This window comes from Capricornis sumatraensis, chromosome 17 (genome assembly GCF_032405125.1).
Source record: "Capricornis sumatraensis isolate serow.1 chromosome 17, serow.2, whole genome shotgun sequence".
Taxonomy (NCBI): Eukaryota; Metazoa; Chordata; class Mammalia; order Artiodactyla; family Bovidae; genus Capricornis; species Capricornis sumatraensis.
In genome coordinates, this window is record NC_091085.1 from 71,064,862 (window position 1) to 71,087,989 (window position 23,128).

Consider the following 23,128-nt stretch of genomic DNA (forward strand, 5'->3'; position numbering starts at 1 on the left):
CAAGTTCAGACTTACAACGTTTCCTGTCTTATTCTCTTAATAATGTCTTTTGAAGCGTGTGTGATAGTATTTAAATCGTTTTTTGGCGCAGATCTTGTTAGTGTTCTGCATTGTCTGTCGGGGTGCTATTCTGTACCTTATTCTCTTTTTTTCTCGTAGTTTTGGGGCCTTTATTTATTTATTTATTTATTTGTTTTTACTGTCTCTCATTTTTATGTGAATTTAGTTTTTCCAAAGCTTTTGAAAGCTGGCTTGGTTTATAAAGCTATTCAAACTTTGCAGAGCGCCCTCTTCTGTCGTTTTCAGGTAGTGCTGGGGAACACAGTGGCTTGGTGTATATTTCCTGACCTGCTTTTAATTTGACCTTTCTGATTCCTTTGTCCATCTTACTTCGGTCCTGCCCAGCTTTGCTTCCATTTCTTGGAATTGCCTCTCAGTGTGGGCCTGTCTCAGAAGGGAGTCTTCTCTGGCTGGCTTCTAGAATACTGGGGTCTAGCTTTCTCAGCCCCTTCAGACCTTTGCTGTTTCAGACCCCTGTTCTCGTCCACTGTTGGGGAAGGCAGAGCCCCTCCCATTTCCGTTGTGGTCTCGTAACAGCCTGCTCTGCTCAGGTCTGTGGGCCCCCCTTTGCTGCCCCATGAGTTTTTCACACAGAGGCCGACAGCACACGGGTTGTGTGGCTGTTGTTGATTTTCCTCCACCCGCTTGCATCTGGGTCGTCGCCTCGTTTTCTGTAAATGTGGTCCCTGTGTTTTGTTTTGTCATCTGAGCGCTCTATGTTTTTCTGCAGGGACTCGGGGAGATCTGCCGCTGACACCACCGTCTTCCTAGAATCCTCCCATGTTGCCCCTTTATTGGTTTTGCCAGAGTGAACATTTTGTAAATGTGGGATAAATCTTCCTCCAGCTTTTTTTTAGTCCCTCAAGTATGGGGCTGGTATTTTAATCGCTTAATTTGCCTCAAATCATTTGATATTATTGGGCTAATTACAAAATGCTTTAATAACTCAGCAGTTGAAAAAAAGTTTTTAAGAAGTATTTGATCTGCTACCCCACCTGCTTCTTAATACGTCATTTCCCACTTGTTCTGAAGGTAAAAGAACACCATACAATAGATCAAATAATTTCAAACAGCAGCTTTTATTAATTAAAAAAAGAAGAAGAAGAGAAGTTGGCTCTAGTTTCCTCCTGGTGATAGCCCAGGAGCTGCAAATGCTATCAGGGCCCAGCTCTTGTAGAGAAAGGATGCTGAGAAAGTCCCAGGCCACGTATATATATTTATCTATGCTCTCAGCCTTAGCTACCTTACTTGTTTCAAAAACTAAATTAAATAAATAAACACACAAATACGCCAATTGAGAAGATCAAGGAAGGTATAAATATATAATGAGTTATTTTTCTCATAGTGAGTTTTGATGTATACTTACAGAGGATTCATGGCAGTAAGAATATCTTCAGCAGATAATTCAGTAGAAAAAAATACAACAAAACCAGTTTACCAAATGGTAAATGATTAAATTAGTTTTAAAAACTGCTTCTTATATTTATGGTGTAGTTCTGCGATGTCCTCTGCATTTAAGTGGTGGTTAATTCATTGTGTGAGCATTGACTCTGTGACACTGATGTTAGTGTTGATTGCAGTTTTCGAGAAGGAATGCCAGCCTTATGGTACATCCCTTCATCGTTTAGAGACGGCTTCCTGAAGCCACCTGAAGGTAAATTTACAGGCGTAGTTTGCCCTTGATGTGCTGCTTGTTCTTGTCTTCTCATGTTTTGGCCACTCCACTTGGCATGTGGTGTGGGATCTTGGTTCTCTGACCAGGGATCGACACTGTGTTCCCTGCAGGGGAAGTGCACAGTCTTCACCCCTGGACCTCCAGGGAAGTCCTGGTGGACTGCTTCTTGAAGTGATGTTTTGTACAAGCAAATAGCAATGATATAAACCCTGCTCCGGGAAACTACTCTGCTCCTAGGTTTTCCAGATTTTTTGATACTGTGAGTTCTTTTCTCTAACAAAATCTCCTCACAGAAAGTTTGAAAGATTGCAGCTGTTGAGTATTTTATTTGGGAAAATTTTAGCTCCAAGAGAATAACAACACCTTATATAATACAAATAGCAACCAAGGTAGGTTTAGTGAATGGTGTCGATTCAACACTGTCCCTTATCTGCAAACACAAATGCAAAAGAGCAGCTGTCCAGACAGTGGGGCCGCCTGGTTGGCTCTTCCAGAGTCTGGGAGAGGGGATGTTCCCGCAGGAGGAGCACTCTGACTTGTCTTCAGCTGGAGGTTCTGATGGTCCCAGGTGATGAGGCTTAAATGGCCACTGTTCCCTTTTCCCGAATCAGTCTTAACACCCCTGTGGACATCAACAGTGATCAGCTCCCTAGTTTAGCCAGTTTTGCGTCCTTTGTAAATTTTTCTATTGTGGGCTTTGCCTTGAAATAAAGATGGAAGTGACGTGGTTGGTGATGAGAGCGCATTCCCCAGGGCTCCAACCCCTCTCAGTCATTCAGCAGGACTTGTTATTTCCATTCTGTCCAGATTGCATCTGGGCCATCGGCCAAGGGGCTATTCCTTGGCACATCGGAACCCCACTCTCAGTTCTTGATTTTCTCAAGACCAGTGTTGTTCTCAGTGTCACGGTTCGTGAGGGGTGTCCTGCCCGCGGGGGTGGTTGGACGGCGGCTTCTGCGGGGGGGTTGCTGCTCTGCAGCGGCTGCAGTCTCAGCCTCTCCCTGTCCCTTCAGATCAGCGCTTTCCTTCATTCTGCCTTTGGAGTTGATTTCTTCTGCGTTTAAAAAACGCAGCCTTTGTGGGGAATCCTCCTTTTTGTGGCCATAACTGCAGTAGCTGGCCCGGTAGCAAGTTCACGACGGGTAATTAAAGCAGGGAAGCGGTGTCTGGAAACACTTTCTGTTTGCTTTAAATTTGCGCTGTGTTTGAGAAATAAAACCGTCAAACAGATACACTTTAAAATGACTGCTTTGAGAGAAATCCGCTTTTCTTAATTTTCCTCACTTTTTTCCTGTTAGAACTGTTCTCTGGACCTGTCTTTTTTCATATTCAGAAATTCACATGGGAAAAGGAGGCCAGTCATTCCTGAACAGGGGCTTAAAGTTGTTTTTTTCCAGAACCATGTTGGCTTTTCACTCACTGATTCGCTTTTTTATCTGAAAGCCCTAAAGACTGGTGGTATTTTTTCCCCCTTTCTTTGGCTCAGAGGTTAAAGCATCTGCCTCCAATGCGGGAGACCCAGGTTTGATCCCTGGGTCGGGAAGATCCCCTGGAGAAGGAAATGGTAACCCACTCCAGGATTCTTGCCTGGAGAATCCCATGGACAGAGAAGCCTGGTAGGCTACAGTCCATGGGGTCGCAAAGAGTCAGACACGACTGAGCGACTTCACTTTCTTTCTTTCTTTCAAAACGAAACAAGATAAAACATTGCCTTAGTAATGTATCATCCACACAGAAAATGCCAGGAATACACAGTATTATTTTAAAAAATAAGAAAAAAGCCAGGAGGTGAGGGGATAGCTTGTAGGGGCTGCCAGGCTGAATGCCCGCTGAGGGTTCAGCAGAGGGTGTCTGAGGCCTCTTTTCCTCGCTGCTCCCCGAGTATGAGTCTGGAAGAGCGAGTGGTATCAGAGTCCTTGCCGAGGCCACGGAGCACAGAGGAGCTAGCGGACCAGCCTGGAGATGAGAGCTGATCTTCTCTGTGCTGACTGGCTGGGCGTGAACTAGAGCTTTCACACATGGGATATCTTGGACATAAATTAGGCAGTTAGGTACAGGGCTGAATTAATTTGAAGACAAATTAATGTCATTGCCAAGAATCCTGCTGTTCAGACTTAAAATTACATATTGGGGTCATAGGGGTCACAGTTCCAACAAGAAAAATAATCATGAACGTAGATCCTTTTTATTTGCCAGGCGCTGTTTTAAGCCTTCATGTGGTGATTGTATTTAATCACTGTTAACAGCACAGTGAGGCAGGAGCATGTCCCATTTCACTACTCAGGAAACCCAGGCCCAAGAGAGGTGACAGTTTAGTCAAAGGTCACTCCATTTGCAGTAGTTCACCTTTGGGTGGTGCTTAGGGGTGCAGAATGTTTCGACGTGTTTGACCTTTCCAGTTACCCTGAGAGGGCAGAGCTGCTGCTGCCCCTTGAATCGAACAAGGAAATTGAGGCTCCCGGAAGTGAAGCCCCTTTTTCATGCTGACGTGGCCAGTTAGCGTCCCAGCTCTGGCGGAGACCTGGTCTCTGATATCCTGGCCAGCGTCCACACCAGCCTGCATCCCAGGTCGTGCGCAGGAAAACTAAACATAGACTGAATGGGACTCCCGCGACCTCTCCAGTCCAAACTGGAAGGCCACTGTGGCAGTAGCAGGCAGCCCAGCAAAGGGCAGAGAGCCACGTGCCAGCGGGTCTGTGAGCCAGCTCAGCGGGCACCATGCAGGGCTGTGTCCACTTCGTGTGGAAGGACCTATAGGTGTGCCAGGCCTTTCCCGAGTCCACCTTCCTCCCTGCAGAGGCTGGAGGGCTGCTGTCTGTGTCTCCTCGAACAGGAGTTTCCCCACACAGTCACTGTCCCCTCCTGCTGGACTCTCCTGCCAGGGTTATCTTCTTACTCTGCTGTCTCCCAGCCCCTCAGCCAGCCTCTTTGGAGCATCTACTCTTTAGAAAATTGCTCCCTACAGCTGTTTTCTTTTAAAACTAGATCCTTGATTTCCTTCCTTCCCTCTCCCCTTCCTTCTTTCCTGCTTCCACCTGTCACCTAACTCCTATTCATCCTTAGAGGTGTCTCCTCAGGGAATCTTCCTGGATGTACCAGACTCAGGTGGCAGGAAGGCAACCTCGTGACACTTAATTTTCACTCCACTTAGCTCATATCAGTGTCACGTTGGTAATGTAGACTCTGTGGTTTCCTGGTGAAAAAGACAAGTAACAACTACAGCTAACACTTACCCAGAGCCTGCCTTAGGCCAGGCGTTGTTCTGAGTGCTTTAGATTCATGTTGTTGCATTGGTCTCCGGACAACCCCAGTGAGAGCAAATTCCTTATTATTCCCATTTTATAGGCGAGGAAGCTTGAGGTCCAGATAGGTTAGGTGAATGTCCCTAAGGTCATACAGCTGATATGTAGAAGAATTAGGATATTCCTCCCCCCTGCACTGTACTGGGGGCACTGAGTGTGTGTCAGGCACTGTTCCAGGACTTTCTCACGGCACTAAATGAAGTCTGACCCTTTCCTGTGCTGAGCCCTTTGACCATCACCGTAAGAGGCCTGGGCTGGAGTGGAAGGAAGATCTGTTTGGCTCCCAAGCCCATGCTCCAGCTTTCTGTTCGACTTTGCTGTTTTTGACTTTCGGTCTCATAGACCGACCACTCTGCTTTGTTAAGGCTATAAACCTCTTGAGAGCAAGATCTAAGTTCAGTTGTCCTTCTCCTTGCCTGGTAGTGGGCCTGTGTTACGGTGGCTACTCAAGGAGAGTGCTCGTGAGTGAGTGACCGAGGTAGTACGATGGGTTAGGTGTCTGCGTGAAATGCATAAGCCTTGTTGATGGAACCATGGGTCTGCCAAAAGTTAGATAAAGAAGGGACAAAGAATTTCCTCATTTTTAAAAGTATATAATAAATATTATGCTCCATCACTAAAATCTCCTTGCCATCCAAAGAAAAGATGGAGGAAGAAACTTGAGAAAGAAGAGATGAAGTCCCGTTATGAGCTCTCATGTTTAAGACAGGAAATGCTGATTATATCCAAAGCCACCCATCACTCCACGCCTCATTAGGGATTTAGAAAATGCACTATTTAATCGGGGTCAGTCAGGCACTGAAGGTTTTACGATCCTTGTGGGAAAACCCGGCAGCCCGTGGTCACAGTGCCACCTGGAGACAGCATGTGGAATTACATGCTTTCTGTCCCAAGCCTGGTCAGAATTCATTTTGCAAAATGCATTTCCTGTTGAGTCATTGAAGTCCCACTTCCTAACTGTTTCTCTGCCGACTTCGTGCTTTGATTAAATCAGTACTTGTTTTCTGTTCAAAATTTCTGTCCTGCTTTACTTTCAAATAGCCAAGTTCAATGTGGAGCTGTTTTACTGATCATAAACCCTTGAATAAAAACAGGGGAAAGCAAACAGGTAACACTAGAGGGTAGCAGATACCCACACTCCAAGAGAGGGGGCCACAGGCCAGAGTCTGTTTTGTTCGGAGGAGAGAAGCCTGGTCTGGGTGATGGGTGGGAAGGAGCAAGGTCGGTCCCCCTTGCCTTCCCATGCTGGTTCACATCTGCCTTAAAACCCGCTGAATGATGGAGCATTCAGGGGAAATTAGGTGGTTTTCCTAAGCCCTCAGAAGTCAGGTTTATGAATAATCCCATAATTCACGACTTTCCTGCAGTCCTCAGACTGGCACCCTTTTTGTTCTGATTCTTTGCAGGACAACAGAACCAAGCTGAACCTTAACCACTCCTAATCCAGACTGTGCCTCCACTAAGCAATTGAAAACAGACAGTTGTTTGTCTCCTCCTTAAGAATCCCCAACAAAGGAAAATTCTGTTTCTCACTTGTTCCACTGTTGAGCATGATTTTTTCCACTGGCAAGTTCTAAATTTGTTACGAACTAGTTGCATAAACTCTTTTATGGTAGAAGATTTACTTAATCTTCATACAGAAGAAAATAATTGTTTTAATCTTCTCAAAAGTTTAAATGTTATTTAATATCTGGTTTTAACAGCTTTATTGAGATTTAATTTACATATAGCTCACCCATTTGAAGTGTACAATTCAGTGGTCTTTAGTATATTCACAGATAAGTGCCACTTATCACTGCAGACAATTTTAGAATGTTTTCACCACCTCAGAAAGAAACCCCATGTTCTGAGCTGTTGCACATGCACACACACACCCCCAGCACTAAGCAACCACTAATAAACTTTCTGCCTCTGTAGATTTTCCTTTCTGGACATCTCATATGCATGAATCCTACAATATGTGGGTTGTCATCACTGGCTTCTTTTACTTAACCTAACATTGTCAAGCTTCCTCCACGTTGTAGCATCTGTCAATGTGTGCATGCTCAGTTGTGTCCGACTCCGCAATCCCATGGACTGAATCCTGGCAGGTTCCTCTGTCCAGGGACTCTTCCCCACCCAGGGATCAAAGCTGCATCGACAGGCGAATTCTTTACCACTGAACCCACAGGGAAGCCCAGTGTGTCAGAACTTCATCCTTTCTTTGGTCATATATTCCTTTGTGTTTCACATTTCTTGTATTCGTCAGTTGCTGGACATTTGGGTTGTTTCTGCCTTTTGGCTGTGATGAATAATAATAGGTTTATGGTGCAGAACATATATTTTCCTTTCTCTTGGGTAGATACCTAGAAGTGGAATTGCTGGATCATAGAGTAACTTTGTGCTTGATCTTTTGATGAATTTCTAAACTGTTGCCCAAAGCGGCTACACTCTTTTTCATTCTAGCCAGCAGTGTATGAGGGCTCTGAATTCTCTACATCCTCCCCAATACTTGTTGGTATCTGTCTTTTTAATTCCAAACTTCTAGTGAGTATGAAGTGATATGTTATTGTGGTTTTGATTTGTGTTTCCCTGGTGGCTGATAATGTTGAACAGCTCTTCATGTGCTTTTTTGCCATTTGTATATCTTCCTTGAAGAAATATCTAGATTTCTTGCTCATTTTAAAAAATGGGATTACTTTTCTTTTCTTATTGCGCTCTTTATATTGTCTAGAAAAACTCGTTTTTCAGATATATGACATAAATTATTTTCTCTCATTCTGTGGGTTGTCTTGTCCCTTTCTTGATGGTATCCTTTGAAACACAAAAGTTTTTAATTTTGATGAAGTCCAATTAAGGTTTTTCTTTTGTAAGAACATTTCTTCAGTATTTGTTATAAAACTCTTAGGTATCTTTTTATTTTCCCAATGTAAAATTATAGAAAATATGATGTTTGAAAAACTATGCCGCCACCCAAGAACCTCTGGTGGATAGAGTTGCTTTCCCCTCAAGACCATGGGCTTACCTAGGGGTTTTCACCCCAGTGCTTCTTTTTGTGGGTGCTTGCTTCAGTCATTTTTAATTTTTCTTTCAATTTTTTGGTGTGGTTCTAACTGGAGAGTTTTTAACTTAACAGTGAATATAAAATAAAATCTCCACTAATAGTAAGTAGAAGCCAGAGAGGCCTACCATTTTTAGAGCTTATGGATATTTTGTTCTTTGTTATCCTACTCCATTTGAAAAACAGCTAGTCATGTTTCACCACATTCTACCTTTCACCCGGAGACCACTGTGCGTTCTGTTTACGCACAGTGAGGCTTCCCACAGGATGGTCACAGTAAATGTGATAACAAAAGCCGACCACTTTCATGTGGATCACCTTTCTTCCTCTTCCAACAGGTATGGCAGATCCCAGAAAATGGACTCACCCTTTCCCTGACCGAGCCCGTGGTCATCTTAGAAGGCCACTCAAAGAGAGTTGGCATCGTAGCCTGGCACCCGACGGCCCGCAATGTGCTTCTCAGCGCAGGTAGGAGCTGAGCGGCCTCTGCTTTCCTCTCCCCCTCACTCCCCACAGCTCCGTGTTGGGGGAGCAACAGACATGCTCCGACTGTGCTGGCAGCTGTGAAATCAGAAGAACCCAGGGTGGGGTGCAGGTGTCCCCCAACCCACGTGCGCCCGTGTGTGTGTGTCTGTTAAGGCCACTTGGGCAGATCCAGTGGGAGCTGTGGACTTCTTGTCTAGAAGCAGGAACGGACTTGCACTTACTTAGTGTGTCTAGCACTTTGTGACGCTAGTGAGCCTCAGCAGCCACGGTTCCCGCTGGGGCCCCCACAGCCCTCTGTTGTAGTTGTTCCTGATGTGGTAGAAGGAGCCCAGGTAGGAGTCAGGAGCTCTGGTATTGCTGCCAGTGTTGGGTTGATCTTGTTAGTTTAATATGTTCTTTCCTTTTAAAAATACTTCCATGTTTCTCCTTGTCGTCCATGTATATTATAGAGAATATATATAAACAAAAAGGAGAAAATAAAAATCACTTATAACCCCATCACCCAGAGGAAACATAATTATTACCCCATTTTGATGTTTCCAGAAGATATTTCTGTGTGCATAAATGATTTTACGCACAAAGAAGGGTTCAGACTCTTTCACGTGACCTGCTTTCTGCACTTGCTGGTACACTGTGGTCCTTTTCATACATACTGTGTGATATTTTTAATGACTTCATTAATAGTCCATTGTCTGGATACCTCTGTTTATTTAGTTAGTCCTCTGTTTTTAGACATTGAGGCTGCTTCTGCTTTTTTACTGTTAAACAGCGCTGCAGTGAATCTTGTGACCAAGTCCTAGTTGTTCCCTACTGCTTTCCCACTTGCATAGTTTCCAAGTTTCATCTTAAAGAAATCTTTTTCTTTCTTCAGAAATATCAGCGTTTATCTACTATCATAGGAGCAACACAAAGGACAGGAAGGAGCTTTGTTGGGTGATGGAAATGTTCTAGATCTCGACTGTGATAGTGGCTAGATGAGTATATATGTCTGTCAAAACTTAACCAGTGTATACTTAAAATGAGTGCCTTGTATGTAAACTGTACCTTAAAAAAATTGGCTTATTAAAAATGCAGTGCTAATGTTAGTGGTAGAACTTTAAATTCTTTCACTTTACCAGTAAAAAGGCGGGGAGAAGTCCAGGTTTTAAGTAGGAATGAAAGGTATTTGTAATATAGTACGTTAATTTAAAAATCTAATGCCTGGTGCCTATTGAAACCAAGAACTACTTTTAAAAAAAAAGATTCTGTTTTTTTAAATCACAATTGACTATAACTGGGAACCCTTCCAGCGTTTTACTCAGAACCTCAGTCTGATAAGGAGAAAAAACAAGTCCAAAGGTGGAATTCCATCATGGAAAATACCCTACTGCCTGCCTCATCGAGGTCAGACCTAGGGTATCATCGGCAGACCAAGCCCAATCTCCCTTGTACAAGCTGAGGAGAATGGTTGATTGCAGCATTGTGTATATTTTAAGACTACATGATCCATCCACAGCGGCTGGAGCTACTTATTTGCCTGTGATGAAGGAGGAAGAAGACGGGTCAAGTCTCCATCCCAGAGTTTAGTGCCAGCTCTTCATACTGTCGTGCAGCTTTTCCACCCATTTCCTGCTTCTAAAGAGACGGGACTAGCAGAGCACCTGACCTGCCTCCTGAGAAGCCTGTATGCAGGTCAGGAAGCAACAGTTAGAACTGGACATGGAGCAACAGACTGGTTCCAAATAGGAAAAGGAGTGCGTCAAAGCTGTATATTGTCACCCTGCTTATTTAACTTATATGCAGAGGACATCATGAAAAAAACACTGGGCTGGAGGAAGCACAAGCTGGAATCAAGATTGCCGGGAGAAATATCAATAACCTCAGATATGCAGATGACACCACCCTTATGGCAGAAAGTGAAGAGGAACTAAAAAGCCTCTTGATGAAAATGAAAGAGGAGAGTGAAAAAGTTGGCTTAAAGCTCAACATTCAGAAAACGAAGATCATGGCATCCGGTCCCATCACTTCATGGCAAATAGATGGGGAAACAGTGAAAACAGTGGCTGACTTTATTTTGGGGGGCTCCAAAATCACCGCAGATGGTGATTGCAGCCATGAAATTAAAAGACGCTTACTCCTTGGAAGGAAAATAATGACCAACCTAGACAACATATTAAAAAGCAGAGACATTACTTTGTCAAAAAGGTCCATCTAGTCAAGGCTATGATTATTCCAGTAGTCATGTATGGATGTGAAAGTTGGACTATAAAGAAAGCTGAGCACCAAAGAATTAATGCTTTTGAACTGTGGTATTGGAGAAGACTCTTTTTTTTTTTTTTTTGAGAAGACTCTTGAGAGTCCCTTGGACTGCAAGGAGATCCAACCAGTCCATCCTAAAGGAGATCAGTCCTGGGTGTTCATTGGAAGGACTGATGTTGAAGCTGAAACTCCAATACTTTGGCCACCTGATGAGAAGAGCTGACTCATTTGAAAAGACCCTGATGCTGGGAAAGATTGAGGGCAGGGGGAGAAGGGAACAACAGAGGATGAGATGGTTGGATGGCATCACCGACTCAATGGACATGAGTTTGGGTGGACTCCAGGATTTGGTGATGAACAGGGATGCCTGGCGTGCTGTGATTCATGGGGTCGCCAAGAGTCGGACACGACTGAGTGACTGAACTGACTGAACCCTTAGGTAACTTAGCTGTCCTGGTTATCAGTAGCTTATTTTTCTCAGTGTTTGCAGAATTGGCTTATTGACAAGAGTTTTGCCTTCAGGATGTCCATCCTTCATGTTGCTTCCTCCTTGTGCTCATGTCCTGGAAGCAGCAAGTGGTACTTCTTTTTAAAGGGGCTTCGAGGACAGGGGGCTGACCATGGAGGGAAGATGGGTTGATGAGCTGAGGGGCTGTGGCTCAGTTGACCTGTGGCCTCTTTGGGGATCACATTCTGAATTTATGTGCCTATTTAATGGCAGTTTGTGCTTCTCAAACCAGGCCAGTCTTGGCCTATTTTTCTTTCCTTTTTGAAGATAAAAATCTGCTATGAGCAGATGGCTGGGCATTTCCGTTCACTTACTGTAATTTACATGCTTTGGTCCAAGACTGTGTCTTACAGCACCATTGATTGCAGTAGCCTCCTACCCAGTCTTTGTCTTGAGCCTCCTAAACAGTTATTTAAACCCTTTATTTTTAGTTTCTCCGGAAAAGAAAGAAGCTATATTCGTTCTGATGCATGTTTTACTAGAAAAGGAAACTTAGTCACTCAGGGTCCACCAGCCCAGTTAACTCTATTTTGAAAAAAATAGGATTTTATTTTCTTGCAGTTCTTTGTTTTTGTTTGCTTGGTGTTCTTGTTTGTTTCACATGAACCCAGACTTAACAAGCTGTATTTTTCCTTTGCCATGTTTGTTTTACACAAATCTCTTTTTTCTATGGTCGTTTCAGGTTTTGACTCCTGGCAAGTGGGGCTTCTTATAATTAGCATCTTCATTTCAGTACATATGTGTATTTATCCTCCCTGTGCTTATGGTTTTCACAGACGTGTTGTTGTGCAGGCATTTCTCATCCCTGAGGGTGTGGTTCTGCTTGCTTGCAGGCTGTGATAATGCCATCATCATCTGGAACGTGGGGACCGGGGAAGCCCTGATAAACTTGGACGACATGCATTCAGACATGATTTACAATGTCAGCTGGAACCGAAACGGTAGTCTGATCTGCACAGCCTCCAAAGACAAGAAAGTGAGAGTAATCGATCCGAGGAAACAGGAGATTGTTGCTGTAAGTATTCTTAGGGCAACAGCCGCTGTATTTATAGTGCTCCAGTGGGTGAGAGCTTTCTGCTTTTTAACACAGACCAGAGAGGCTGGGCTGCCAGTCCGTGGACCCTTGCTGTGTACAGAGACTCAGCTGTGAATCAGAAAAGGCTTGTCTGGGCTTCTGTCTCCCAGTCGCCCTTCTCTGCAGAGCTGTGCATATGCAGCTTTTACCCAAGCCTTCCTGGTAAGACTTCCTTGGTGGCTCAGATGGTAAAGCATCTGCCTGCAATGTGGGAGACCTGGGTTCAATCCCTGGGTCGGAAAGATCTCCTGGAGAAGGAAATGGCTCCCCACTCCAGTATTCTTGCCTGGAAAATTCCATGGACGGAGGAGTCTGGTAGGCTACAGTCCATGGGGTCGCAGAGTCGGACACAACTGAGCGACTTCACTTTCTGTTTTTCACTTTCTCCCTCTCAGTTGGCAACCATTTCTCACAGAGAGACAATTTTTTAAAATCAGTTTGCTTAAGAATTTGCAAGTCTAGGGCTTCCCTGGTGGCTCAGTGGTGAAGAATCCACCTGCCAATGCAGGAGGCATGGGCTCAATCCGGATCTGGGAAGAGGCACATGCTGTGGGTCAGCTAAGCCCACACATGGCAACTGTGGAGCCCGTGCTCTAGAGCCTGAGACCGCAGTGCAGAAGCCCGGGCCCCTCAGCAAGAGAGGCGCTGCAGTGGGAAGCCTGCACAGCACAGCTAGAGTAGCCCCCTCACCACAAGTAGAGAAAGCCCTCAGGCAACAGCAGAGACCCAGCACGACCAAAAGCAATAAGCAAGAAACATTGAGTTGAAGATACAATATCACCCTTCAAAAAAAAAGACTTGGCAAGTCTAGATCAGCTAACCCACCGAGTTTTAACCGCATGCTGGCCTAGGACTACAGGTAGCTCAGTGGATTCCCTCCCCTGCTCCTCAGTTGGTTGTTAAAGGGCCTGATGACGCCGAGCGTTCTTCCCTCAGCAGAGCATCCTTTGTCCTGCTCTCTGAGCTCGGCCTCCACAAAATCACACGTTATGACAAAGATGGACAGGCAGGCCTTCAGTCACTTCTCCCCTACTCTGTGCCCCGTCACAGCCCTTCTCTGAGAAGGTAGCTCTTGCCCGGCATTGCTTTTTATGAGTCAGGCGACAGGCATGGCCAGTGCTTATCAAGGCCCTGTGCGTGTGGTTTCTCCACTAGAACCTTCCATAGGGCAGAGCTGGTGGGCTCCCACTGAACAGATGAGTCCAAGGAAGGGGTTAACCAGACTCGACTTCCTGTCCCATGAAACTGCTGGATGCCATAGCGTATACCCACCTTTAGGTTATTACCATACTTTTGAGAAACAAATGTTTGGCAGAGCCCTTTCACATGTTTTTGCGGAGGCTGGACTGGAGTTGGTGGCAGGGGCTGGTGGAGGGCTGAGGCCTTTCAGTCCAGGCCTGGCGTGCTTGCTCGCTCTCCTGCCGAGGGGCCTCGGCCAGATCCCTCAGTGTCTCTGCTTCCTCCTCCTTCAGGGAGGGGAGGTGGTCAGCACTGACGTGTGCATATCGCACACAGGTGCGCGCACACAGTCACACCTTTGATGTGAGTGGCATGTGGGGTGTAGCTGGGTTCACTGAGTCCCCGCTCTCCCTCACTTTTCCTTCCTGCAGTCTGACTATGTGTAAAGTGCCTCTTTGCTTTCTCACCCAGGAGAAGGAGAAAGCACATGAAGGAGCCCGACCCATGAGAGCCATCTTCCTGGCAGACGGCAATGTCTTCACCACTGGCTTCAGTCGCATGAGCGAGCGGCAGCTGGCTCTCTGGAACCCGGTACGTGCCGTCGCGGCCCTGCTACCCCTTCACAGCCTCGAGCCTTTCCTTTTCTGAGCGCGCCTTGAGGTGGGTCAGTAGATGGTAGGGTTCTTGGTGTCATATGCTGAACTCCCGCTCATTAAATTGGATGTGATGTTCTCATCCTCACTGGAGACTTACTGCTGAGTGTGTTTTAAAAATGCATTCTTGATGCTCCCAAGGAGTCCATGTTTACTGCTGTTTTTTGAAAGAATGCATGAAGAGTCCACTGTCTCAGACTTGGGAAGTAAGTTCTAAACTTAGTTAAAATGTTTTCTAAAGAGCGTGATCAAATGTCTAGATCAAAGTAGTCCTGCTTGGGAAAATGTTCCTGACAGCACAAGTGGGGAAAGTACTGGACTGCGTGTAGGGTGTGCCCCCACTCTGTGTGTGCTCGTGTGCTACAGGAAGTAGGCCAAAGCAGTCGTCGCCCCGTGCTGGACTGTGGGGTTATGGCGTATGCGATGAGTTTTGTATTTTTCCTGTACCTTGTAACTTTCTAAAGAACATGAGTTTTTTTTTTTATAAGAAAAAAGTACTTTAAAAAGAAAGTAGTCACAGAAGAGAAGGACTGTCTTGTCTCTCATGGGATCACACTGATGGGTGCATTAATTATGCAGTCAAGTCAACACACGTCAGTGAGCTGGATCTCATATAGTATTCTTACTGGTAATTACACATATGAATATTACATGTGTGTTGTTTAAACTTTCATTATTTTAGGGAAATGGCTAACTTAGAGGTGAAAGAATGTACCATCTTATGAAAATTCATCTTTTAAAATGTGTGTGTATGTACGTGTGTTTGTGTGTGTATACATATATGTGTATGTATATATAAACTTTTTCTTCCAGAAAAATATGGAGGAACCAATTGCTCTTCATGAAATGGACACTAGCAATGGGGTTTTGCTACCTTTCTACGACCCCGACACTAGTATCATTTACTTATGTGGCAAGGTAAGCAGTAGTTTTCCTGTTTGATCTTAAATTTAATCCTGTAAGAAGAAAAGTTTATCCTTCAGAGCTTTAGTAGATGGGCAATTGTATAGAGCACTTTGTAGATACGAGCTTTTGACGGCCTCAGAGACTCTCCAGAGGGTTCTCACTCCTGGAATTCTGTTAAGAGCCAGATCTTGGATTATGTGGCCCAACTCAAGTGTCAGAAGGTGACATTCATTACAGGAAGACCCCACACGAAACTCGGAACCCCTTTCTGCTGCCTGCTGATCTCTGCCTAACTAAAGTGCTGGCAGCTTTATCTTCCTTACTGTTACATCATTTTAGAAAGTGGTGGCCTCAGCATCCCTTCTTTTTTTGTAGGTTCAATAATCTTAAAGAACTTTTGTAGTTGAAGTAATTGAATTAATAAAAATAAATCTGTTGATGTGTTCCCTTCCCCAAACCTGTCAGATAGTCCCTCGCTGGGTGAAGCTAGGGGTGTCTTATTATTACTTCTGGTTCACAACTGATGGAGTGAGCTGCAGACCTGCTTGACATTTTTATAGGTCAGTTACTTAGAAACTGAGATCTTGTCTGTTTCCTTGAAAGTTGTACTTGCGATGTTAACAGCATCCATAGACCACATCGTCAGCCAGATGTTACTAGCACTGGGTGGAAAGTTATTGTGAGTATGTAGAAAGCAGTGTGTGATTAGCTTGTCTTCATTGCTTTAGATAGTTACGTCATTGAAACAGATGGAGATCATGGGAAAGGAGAGGAGGGTGGGGCACTGCCCAGCTCTTCATCACTTCTTCCACAGACCTCTTCTGTCCCCTCTGCCAGGCAGGACTGCCTTCATTCTCAGTTTCATGTAACTGCGTGATAGTTATTTATACTCAGGCTAGTGTACTCAGGTCTTCAAACACTCTGGACCATCTACGCAAAATGATCACAGAACCTGACAGATTGCAGTGAGATAGCATTCCAATCTGAAGTTAAAGGGTGCTCGCTGAAACTAATGTTTCTTCACTAGAGAAATCTTACTTCTTCTCCTGTTGTCTGGTGTTAGTGCCCTCAGACCTGTGCCAAGAAGGAATGTTAAAATCATTCCTTTGGGCGATGAACCTTTCCTCCCTGACTGCCTCAGTGTCAGATGCAGCGCAGGACAGTCAGAGCCCTCAAGAAGAGGCTGTTTGGAGGGCATGCTAGCCTTGCATGAGCGAGGGCTTGTCCTGCCAGAAAGCAAAACCATCTGAGGCCAAGCCTCATAAGGGGAGGAAAAGGTCAGCACTGTAGCGGAGTCCCAGTCAGTGCTGAGTTCAGGGAGGAGTCAGACGCCCACCTAAACCAAGTGTTTTGGCTCACATCTCCTGTTTCTCGTAGGGCGACAGCAGTATCCGCTACTTTGAGATCACGGACGAATCCCCTTATGTCCACTACCTCAATACGTTCAGCAGCAAGGAGCCGCAGAGGGGGATGGGCTACATGCCTAAGAGGGGACTCGATGTCAACAAATGTGAGATTGCCAGGTAAAAGAATTGGTCTTGGAGAGCATTTCGAAGGCTTACGCCGTCCGTGTTCTGTGAGAGCTGGTGATTCTGCTGTGCCCAGTCTTTCTACCTCTGTGTGTGCAGTAGAATCGTAGAACTAGTGTCTCATTTCCTTCTTAGAAACATGGGATTTGAGAGCAAGAAGGAACCATTCAAAATCATTTACTCCAACTGTGCCCTCCCCGTCCTCCAGATTATAAACTTGAAACACAGCAGTCAGTGGCTTCGCTGGGGTGACCCACACCCTGATTCAGTGACATCTTTGTCTCTCATCTTCAGGCTGCAGCTCGGCCAGTGCCCCTGGCAGGCAACCAGGGAGCCTGTCCCCAGGATGGAACTGAGGGGTGGTTCTCCTGCCCTGTGGGGGGACCTGCCAGGGTCCTAACCGGCTCGTGGACCCCATGGATCTGAAACTAGAGAAGCAGAGATCCATAGCCGGCGTTAGGTTAGTTGGCTTAGGAAGCTCATCTGTGTTGTGTAACATCTGCCTCTCTCTGCTACTCTGTGGAGTTTTTAAAAATGCATATCCCATGATGCTAGTGACTTTCCTAAGGGGCAGGCTTTTTCCTCAGTACCAACCGACTGCTGGCCATTTTAAACAAAAAAAATAACTAGCACGACATTAGCAAGCATATGATCATGCCACACATCTTTATAACACTGCGTTTACAAAGTGTGCTAAGCTGGCCGCACAGATAACTGACACATCTGTAAAAATAAAAGAAGTTTTTATGAGCCCATTTTTATATAATCACTGCAGGGTTTTGTTTTTTTTTAATACTTTAACTCTATAGCTAGAATAATGAAGCTGTCACAAATACTTCTAAATTGCGGTTTAAAGTAATCGAAATGTGGTTCAAGGACTTCCCCGGTGGCCCAGTGGTTTAAAACTCTGTGCTTCCACTGTAGGAGCCACGAGTTCAATCCCTGGCCAGGGAGGCAGGCATGCTGTACAGGGCAGCCAGAGGCAAAATGTGGTTCAAGACAGGCTGAATCTGAACTTTAAAATTACATTCAGGATTTGGGAACGGGTTTATGCTACTGTCATTTAAAAGTTTGAAGATACCATAGTCAGCCCTTGGAATTTGCGTGTTCTGAATCTGTGGATTGAAAATACTGAGGGGCAAAAGTTCCAGAGTTCCAGAAAGCAAAACTTGAATCTGCGGCATGTGGGACACGATTTACTTAGCATTTGCGCTGTGTTCACAACTGTTTACCTAGCATTTACGTCATCCTAGGTGTCATAAGTCATCTAGGATGATTTAGACTGTAAAGCACTGCACCATTTTGTGTAAAGGACTTGAGAGCAATGGATTCCCGTGTTTTGGGGCATCCTGGACCCGTCCCCCGTGGATACCGAGGAGCGACCATTTAAGTGGGTCAGTCAGGACGCCTCCTGTTTACTGTTGCTGGGGTATTGTTGAGTGTGGGGCACTGTGTTAACCACATGGCCCAGGTCCCCTTTCCACACCGTGAGGTGGATGCGGGTATACCCCCTTCATGAATGAGGAGCTCAAGCCGGCTGAGATGGCCACAAGCCCCGGGCTGGGAGTGGAGCTGGCCGTCCAGCTCAGGCTCGTCTTCCCACCACTGAGCTGACTGCACAGGTTTGGGGTTTGGTGTTCCTACTCTTCTCACGCTCTGAATAATTCCAGATTTTTCTTGAGTGTTACCCCTGATGTGGTTTGCTCAGATGCCAACATTTAATTCCTAGGATTATTTTCATTTCCTTTTTAAAAACCCTGTTTATACTTATGAATGTTCACCACCTCATGTTGGCGGAAGACCTGGCATCCAGGTCACAGAGACCCTCAGAGTGGTGGGTGTCCATTGTCTCCCGGCTGTTGCCTCGGTGGTTTCCTCACAGGCGGTTCCTCATTGGTGATGTTGACCATTTCCCCACAGCTCGTCGGCCCCCGATAAGTGGCACTTGACTGTCACCATAGCGCATGGCCTCTGCCCCTGGTTCACGGTCCTGTCCGTCGTTCCCCGGCATAGCTGCTCCCACTTCCCCTTCCTCCTCTGTGGATGGGAACACTGAGTTCTCCCTGCTCACCAGGATCCGTCAGATGAGGCGATGGGCAGACGCAGCATGTACAAGAATGCCTACTAAGCCTGTTGCTTGGCCTGTTTCACTTAATACAACTTTGCCTTTATCTCTCTTTTGAAGATTCTTCAAACTTCACGAGAGGAAGTGTGAGCCTATTATCATGACTGTCCCCAGAAAGGTAAGTGCCCAGTTGTCTGGGTGACCTGTGTTTAAAAAGAGCTTTAAGCATCCCACAGCTTTCTTCCTCACCTGTGAGTCTCGTCTGTGCCTCCTGTAGTCTGACCTTTTCCAAGATGACTTGTACCCTGACACGGCAGGGCCCGAGGCGGCCCTGGAGGCGGAAGAGTGGTTCGAGGGGAGGAACGCCGATCCGCTCCTCATCTCGCTGAAGCACGGGTACATCCCTGGGAAGAACAGGGACCTCAAGGTGGTCAAGAAGAACATTCTGGACAGCAAGCCCACGGCGAACAAGAAGTGCGACCTGATCAGCATCCCGAAGAAGACTGCAGATGCGGCCAGTGGGGTAAGGCCCGCCGGGCCTGGGGGGTGGGCTGGCCCAGCCTGGTCCTCCCAGAAGCGCCTGCCAGCCCTGGGCATCTGCAAGTACTGTCCCCACCGGACAGGCAGGGCTCAGCTGTGATAACAGGCACTGTCTGTAGGAACTACCTTGACCACATGGCATTCATGGGTTTGATTCTTTTAGTTCTTTTTTTTTAATGATGACTGGGATAGAAGTCAGCCTGTTACTGATGCTGGGGAGAGGAGGTCCTGGAAGGAAGGAGGTCCCGGAAGGAAGGAGTGGTGAGAGAGTGTAGCAGTTGCTGGGTGTTCGAGTGATGGAAGGATCTGGAGTGAGTGGGACTTAGAGGCTGAGATGACCCTGGGTGTCTTAGCAAGAGTCATGTCAGGGAGCAGAGGCTGGCAGTGAAGACCAGTGTGGCCCCGGGGAGGGCAGGGGTGAGCCAGGGAGGGATGGGGGTGGGGTGTCGGCAGGCTGTGGAAGGGAGTTCTGGGGGCCAGGAGGGCCGGGTGTTGTTGATGACGAGAGGAGTGGCAAGCAGAGGACAGGTGCCCTCAGGCTGTGGCCAAGGAGGCTGCTTGAGGCACCATGACTTTGGAGACAGCAGGGTTTCCTCCTGAAGAATCAGCTCCACCAGGGTGAAGCTCAGGCTCTTAGAGGAGCCACAGGGCAGGGGATGCAGTTCCCAGGAAGGACCTTCTGCAGGAGCTGACGGGTGCTCGGCAGCCTCTAGAAGGTCACCCTCACCCTGGCTGCATAGAGGGTGTTCCTGCTTGAGGAGGGTGACAGCGGTGTCTAGAATGTGGGGCAGCCTTGCAGGCTTGCCCTGTCGGTTTCTTCCGACAACTTAACTGTATCCCAAGAGTCCATCCAGGCAGGTGCACAGGTGAGGGGCCAGGAGTCATGTTGCACAGTTGCTCTGCTGTGGGGTCAGGGGAACAAGCTGGCGCTCATTGCGTTCCTATGAGGCCCAGCCTGCGACCTGCTACTTCTAAGTAGAACGTCCCATTTGCGCCCCGTACGTGCTACCTGTGCTGAATTTCGCTGCCTTAGTCACCCTCTTCTTCTCTCCCCCCTTTTTTGTTTCCTTAGCAAAATGAAGCCAAGTTGGATGAGATTTTAAAAGAGATCAAATCTATAAAAGACACAATCTGCAATCAAGACGAGCGTATTTCCAAGTTAGAACAGCAGATGGCGAAGATAGCAGCTTGAAGGTCCACCCCACCCCCAAGATGGGAGCAGGAAGGCGTGGTCCCGGGGAGGGCGAAGGGAGGCACTGCCTTTGGAGACATTCCATTTCAGATCTGTCGACCAGCGACAGGCCACGTTCCAGTAAGAACTCAATTCGTCTCCCAAATTTGCAGAAACAAAATGTGATTTAAAACCTGAGCTTTTTACCAGAAAACTTTTTTTGATGTTTTAAGTGTTATGTGACTTGTGAACTTCTAAAAGACAAAAGTGCTACTTTGAAAATCCCAGATATTCTGAATTTTAGAAACCCAACCAATTCTGATTCAGTGTCCTGCCCAAGCACCTTTTCTTTCCTTTCTTTCCTTTTTTTTTTTTTACAAATAGGGACCAATGCCACATTGCTTTTTATATTTCTTTTTTTTAATGTTGCCAAAACCAAAAGTAGCTTTTTTTTCTTTATATTTTGCTACTTTGCAGTATTTGTGTGTGGGTTTTTTTTTTCTTTAATTTGAAAGGGACAGCACTGTGTATGTTTATAAACTAAATGAAGATAAGATATTATTTTGTATAAACATTCATCTGAGAACAGAGCCGTAGCCACATGGTGCTGACTTCTCTGCAGCACAAACCTGGTCATCTTAATGACTGTACAAAAGGAAGACTTGAAAAATCACGTGGATTCGTATTCCCACCCTTCCCCTCCCATTGAGTCTTCTGATCAAAAAAAAAAAAAAAAGGCTCATATTGAATCATTTTCTTTCTCTTTTCTAAAAATTGGGTGGTTGTACCAGAATGGAATTTTGCTTCTTGGTTATCCTGTGCTTCAGATGATTATAATCTAACCTAAACTAGCATGTGTTTCTGCGGTTTTGTTACACACATAGAAACTGTTGCCTTCATCCCTTTTGATGTCACATTTCAGGTTTTGGTCAATACTTGACAAGGGTGCCCAGGACAAGGAGCCACAGATGCTGTGGAGTGTTCCTTCTTGTCAATTTCAGCAGCTTACCCAAGGTTAGACGGGACACAGACCAGGGAACCCGGGGGGAGTGTTCGCCCCGCGTGTCGCCCTGCGTGGTCCTCTGCTTTCCCGCCTGTCCTGCACTGGGCAGCTTCCCACCCCCACCCCCAGCCAGCATCCCTGCAGCTCCTGCCCTTCCTTTCTCCCTTCTGTAAGTAGCTCTCCCTCTCAGGGCTTCCCTCCTCTTGCGTTTCGGTCCTAACTGCATTCTGCTAAGCTGCGGCCAGAGGGTGCTGTTGAATACCGAGACTGAGAAGGGCCAAGAAGGAAGCAGACATCTGCTGTAGCTTTGATGGTGTCGTTTGTCCCTGTGCGCCCTCTACACAAACTCACCCGCGCCCCCTGCAGCGCCTCCAAGGCTGGGTCCAAACCCAGAGGCTGCCTAGTCCTGGGCCAGACATTGAGCTTCCAGGCCTGCCCCGCTCCTGGGTTAGCAGGAACCCCTCTCCATTTCCATTTTCTCAGAGCACATGCCTGAGAAAAAAAAAGGTGTAAGGAGCCCTTTTAGAAGAGCTGAGTGATGGAATAGGAATCGTGCCATGCCTTTGGGACCACGGCAGGGACGCTTGGGTGTGTGCCTGCGGGTGTGGGGCCGGGCTGGGACTGGCTGGAATAGTTTGTGAGCAGGGGGCCAGGCTGAAGCAGAGTGTGGCGTCGGTGGGGTGGGACACGTGTCCAAGCTGTCCATGTGTCCACGTAGAAAAGGTACCATGTTCTTAGCCAACCCTGGGATTGCTGTCTCCACAGTTTCAGGGTATTTGAATGTTTGGTGTGGTTTTGTGTGTACGTGTGTGCTTTAAATACTCAAGTGGATAATGAGATATAAAGAAAACAATAATTACAGTGGTTTATATTCAAGCTTGTATGTGTTTCTTTATCAACACAATCTGCTGAAGACCTTCATTATTAAGATTCAGAAATGTTCTAAGGTTCTGATACCCAATTAATTAAGTGAGCAAAATTGTTGTTGGTGGTGAAACACTGTCGGGAATATGGTTTGGAGAGACAAGGAGGCAGGAGCCGGTTATTCTGACCTGAGTGTGTAGCTTACGGCTTATTTAATGAACGGATTCCCCGCCAGGCTCAGAGTTGGTGTTTGACGCTCTGTGGGTTATTTTTCTTGTTTTGTCTTTTTTCTTTTTTTAAACCAAGCTATCCGAGAGAAGACCCAGTGAATTACTCCTAGATCGGCTCTTATAGAGCAGCCATCGTATTCTGTCGAAACACTTGCTTCCATTTTAAAAGATAAAAGAAAAAAATTGATTACAAAACAGTGTCTGTGTTTATTTCACATGCTCACTGTCTTTGAGGCAGCGAGTGCCTTGCTCCCTGACACAGTGTCTCTGACTCAGTGGAACCTCCCCCCCTTTCTCGGAGGGTAAGTATGGGGCATGTATGAGTGGGCCCCCTGGCTCTGGAGGTGGAGTGGTGTTCAGAACCCATCTCCAGCCTTCCCCAGGGGTGGATCTGGGGCAGACTGCCTAGTCTTGCTGAGCCCCTTATTGTGAAGGAGGGACGAGAGTTCAGGGGAAATATAAGCTGTGTCTGGTCACCCAAGGAGCCCTCTGCACAGCCACGACAGTTCCTGTGGCGAGCTGATTCCCTGGGAATCAGGGCTTAGGAGAGCATCTCTTTCTTGTAGAAGCCCAGTACCCTTGGTTTGACTGTGATTTTTATTCC

At 46.3% G+C, this 23,128-nt stretch overlaps 1 protein-coding gene across 1 annotated transcript in view; it reads left to right on the forward strand.

The window, feature by feature from the left end:
• CORO1C (coronin 1C) overlaps window positions 1–22,647 on the forward strand; it is a 78,533-nt gene extending 55,886 nt beyond the window's left edge. Inside the window, exons 4-11 of the mRNA XM_068990094.1 lie at window positions 8,416–8,545; window positions 12,143–12,324; window positions 14,035–14,154; window positions 15,030–15,134; window positions 16,500–16,645; window positions 18,837–18,894; window positions 18,994–19,239; window positions 20,329–22,647. Coding sequence (XP_068846195.1) covers window positions 8,416–8,545; window positions 12,143–12,324; window positions 14,035–14,154; window positions 15,030–15,134; window positions 16,500–16,645; window positions 18,837–18,894; window positions 18,994–19,239; window positions 20,329–20,448 — 1,107 coding nt within the window. The 3' untranslated portion in view covers window positions 20,449–22,647. The remainder of the gene's footprint in view (window positions 1–8,415; window positions 8,546–12,142; window positions 12,325–14,034; window positions 14,155–15,029; window positions 15,135–16,499; window positions 16,646–18,836; window positions 18,895–18,993; window positions 19,240–20,328) is intronic.
• Window positions 22,648–23,128: the final 481 nt, after the last annotated feature.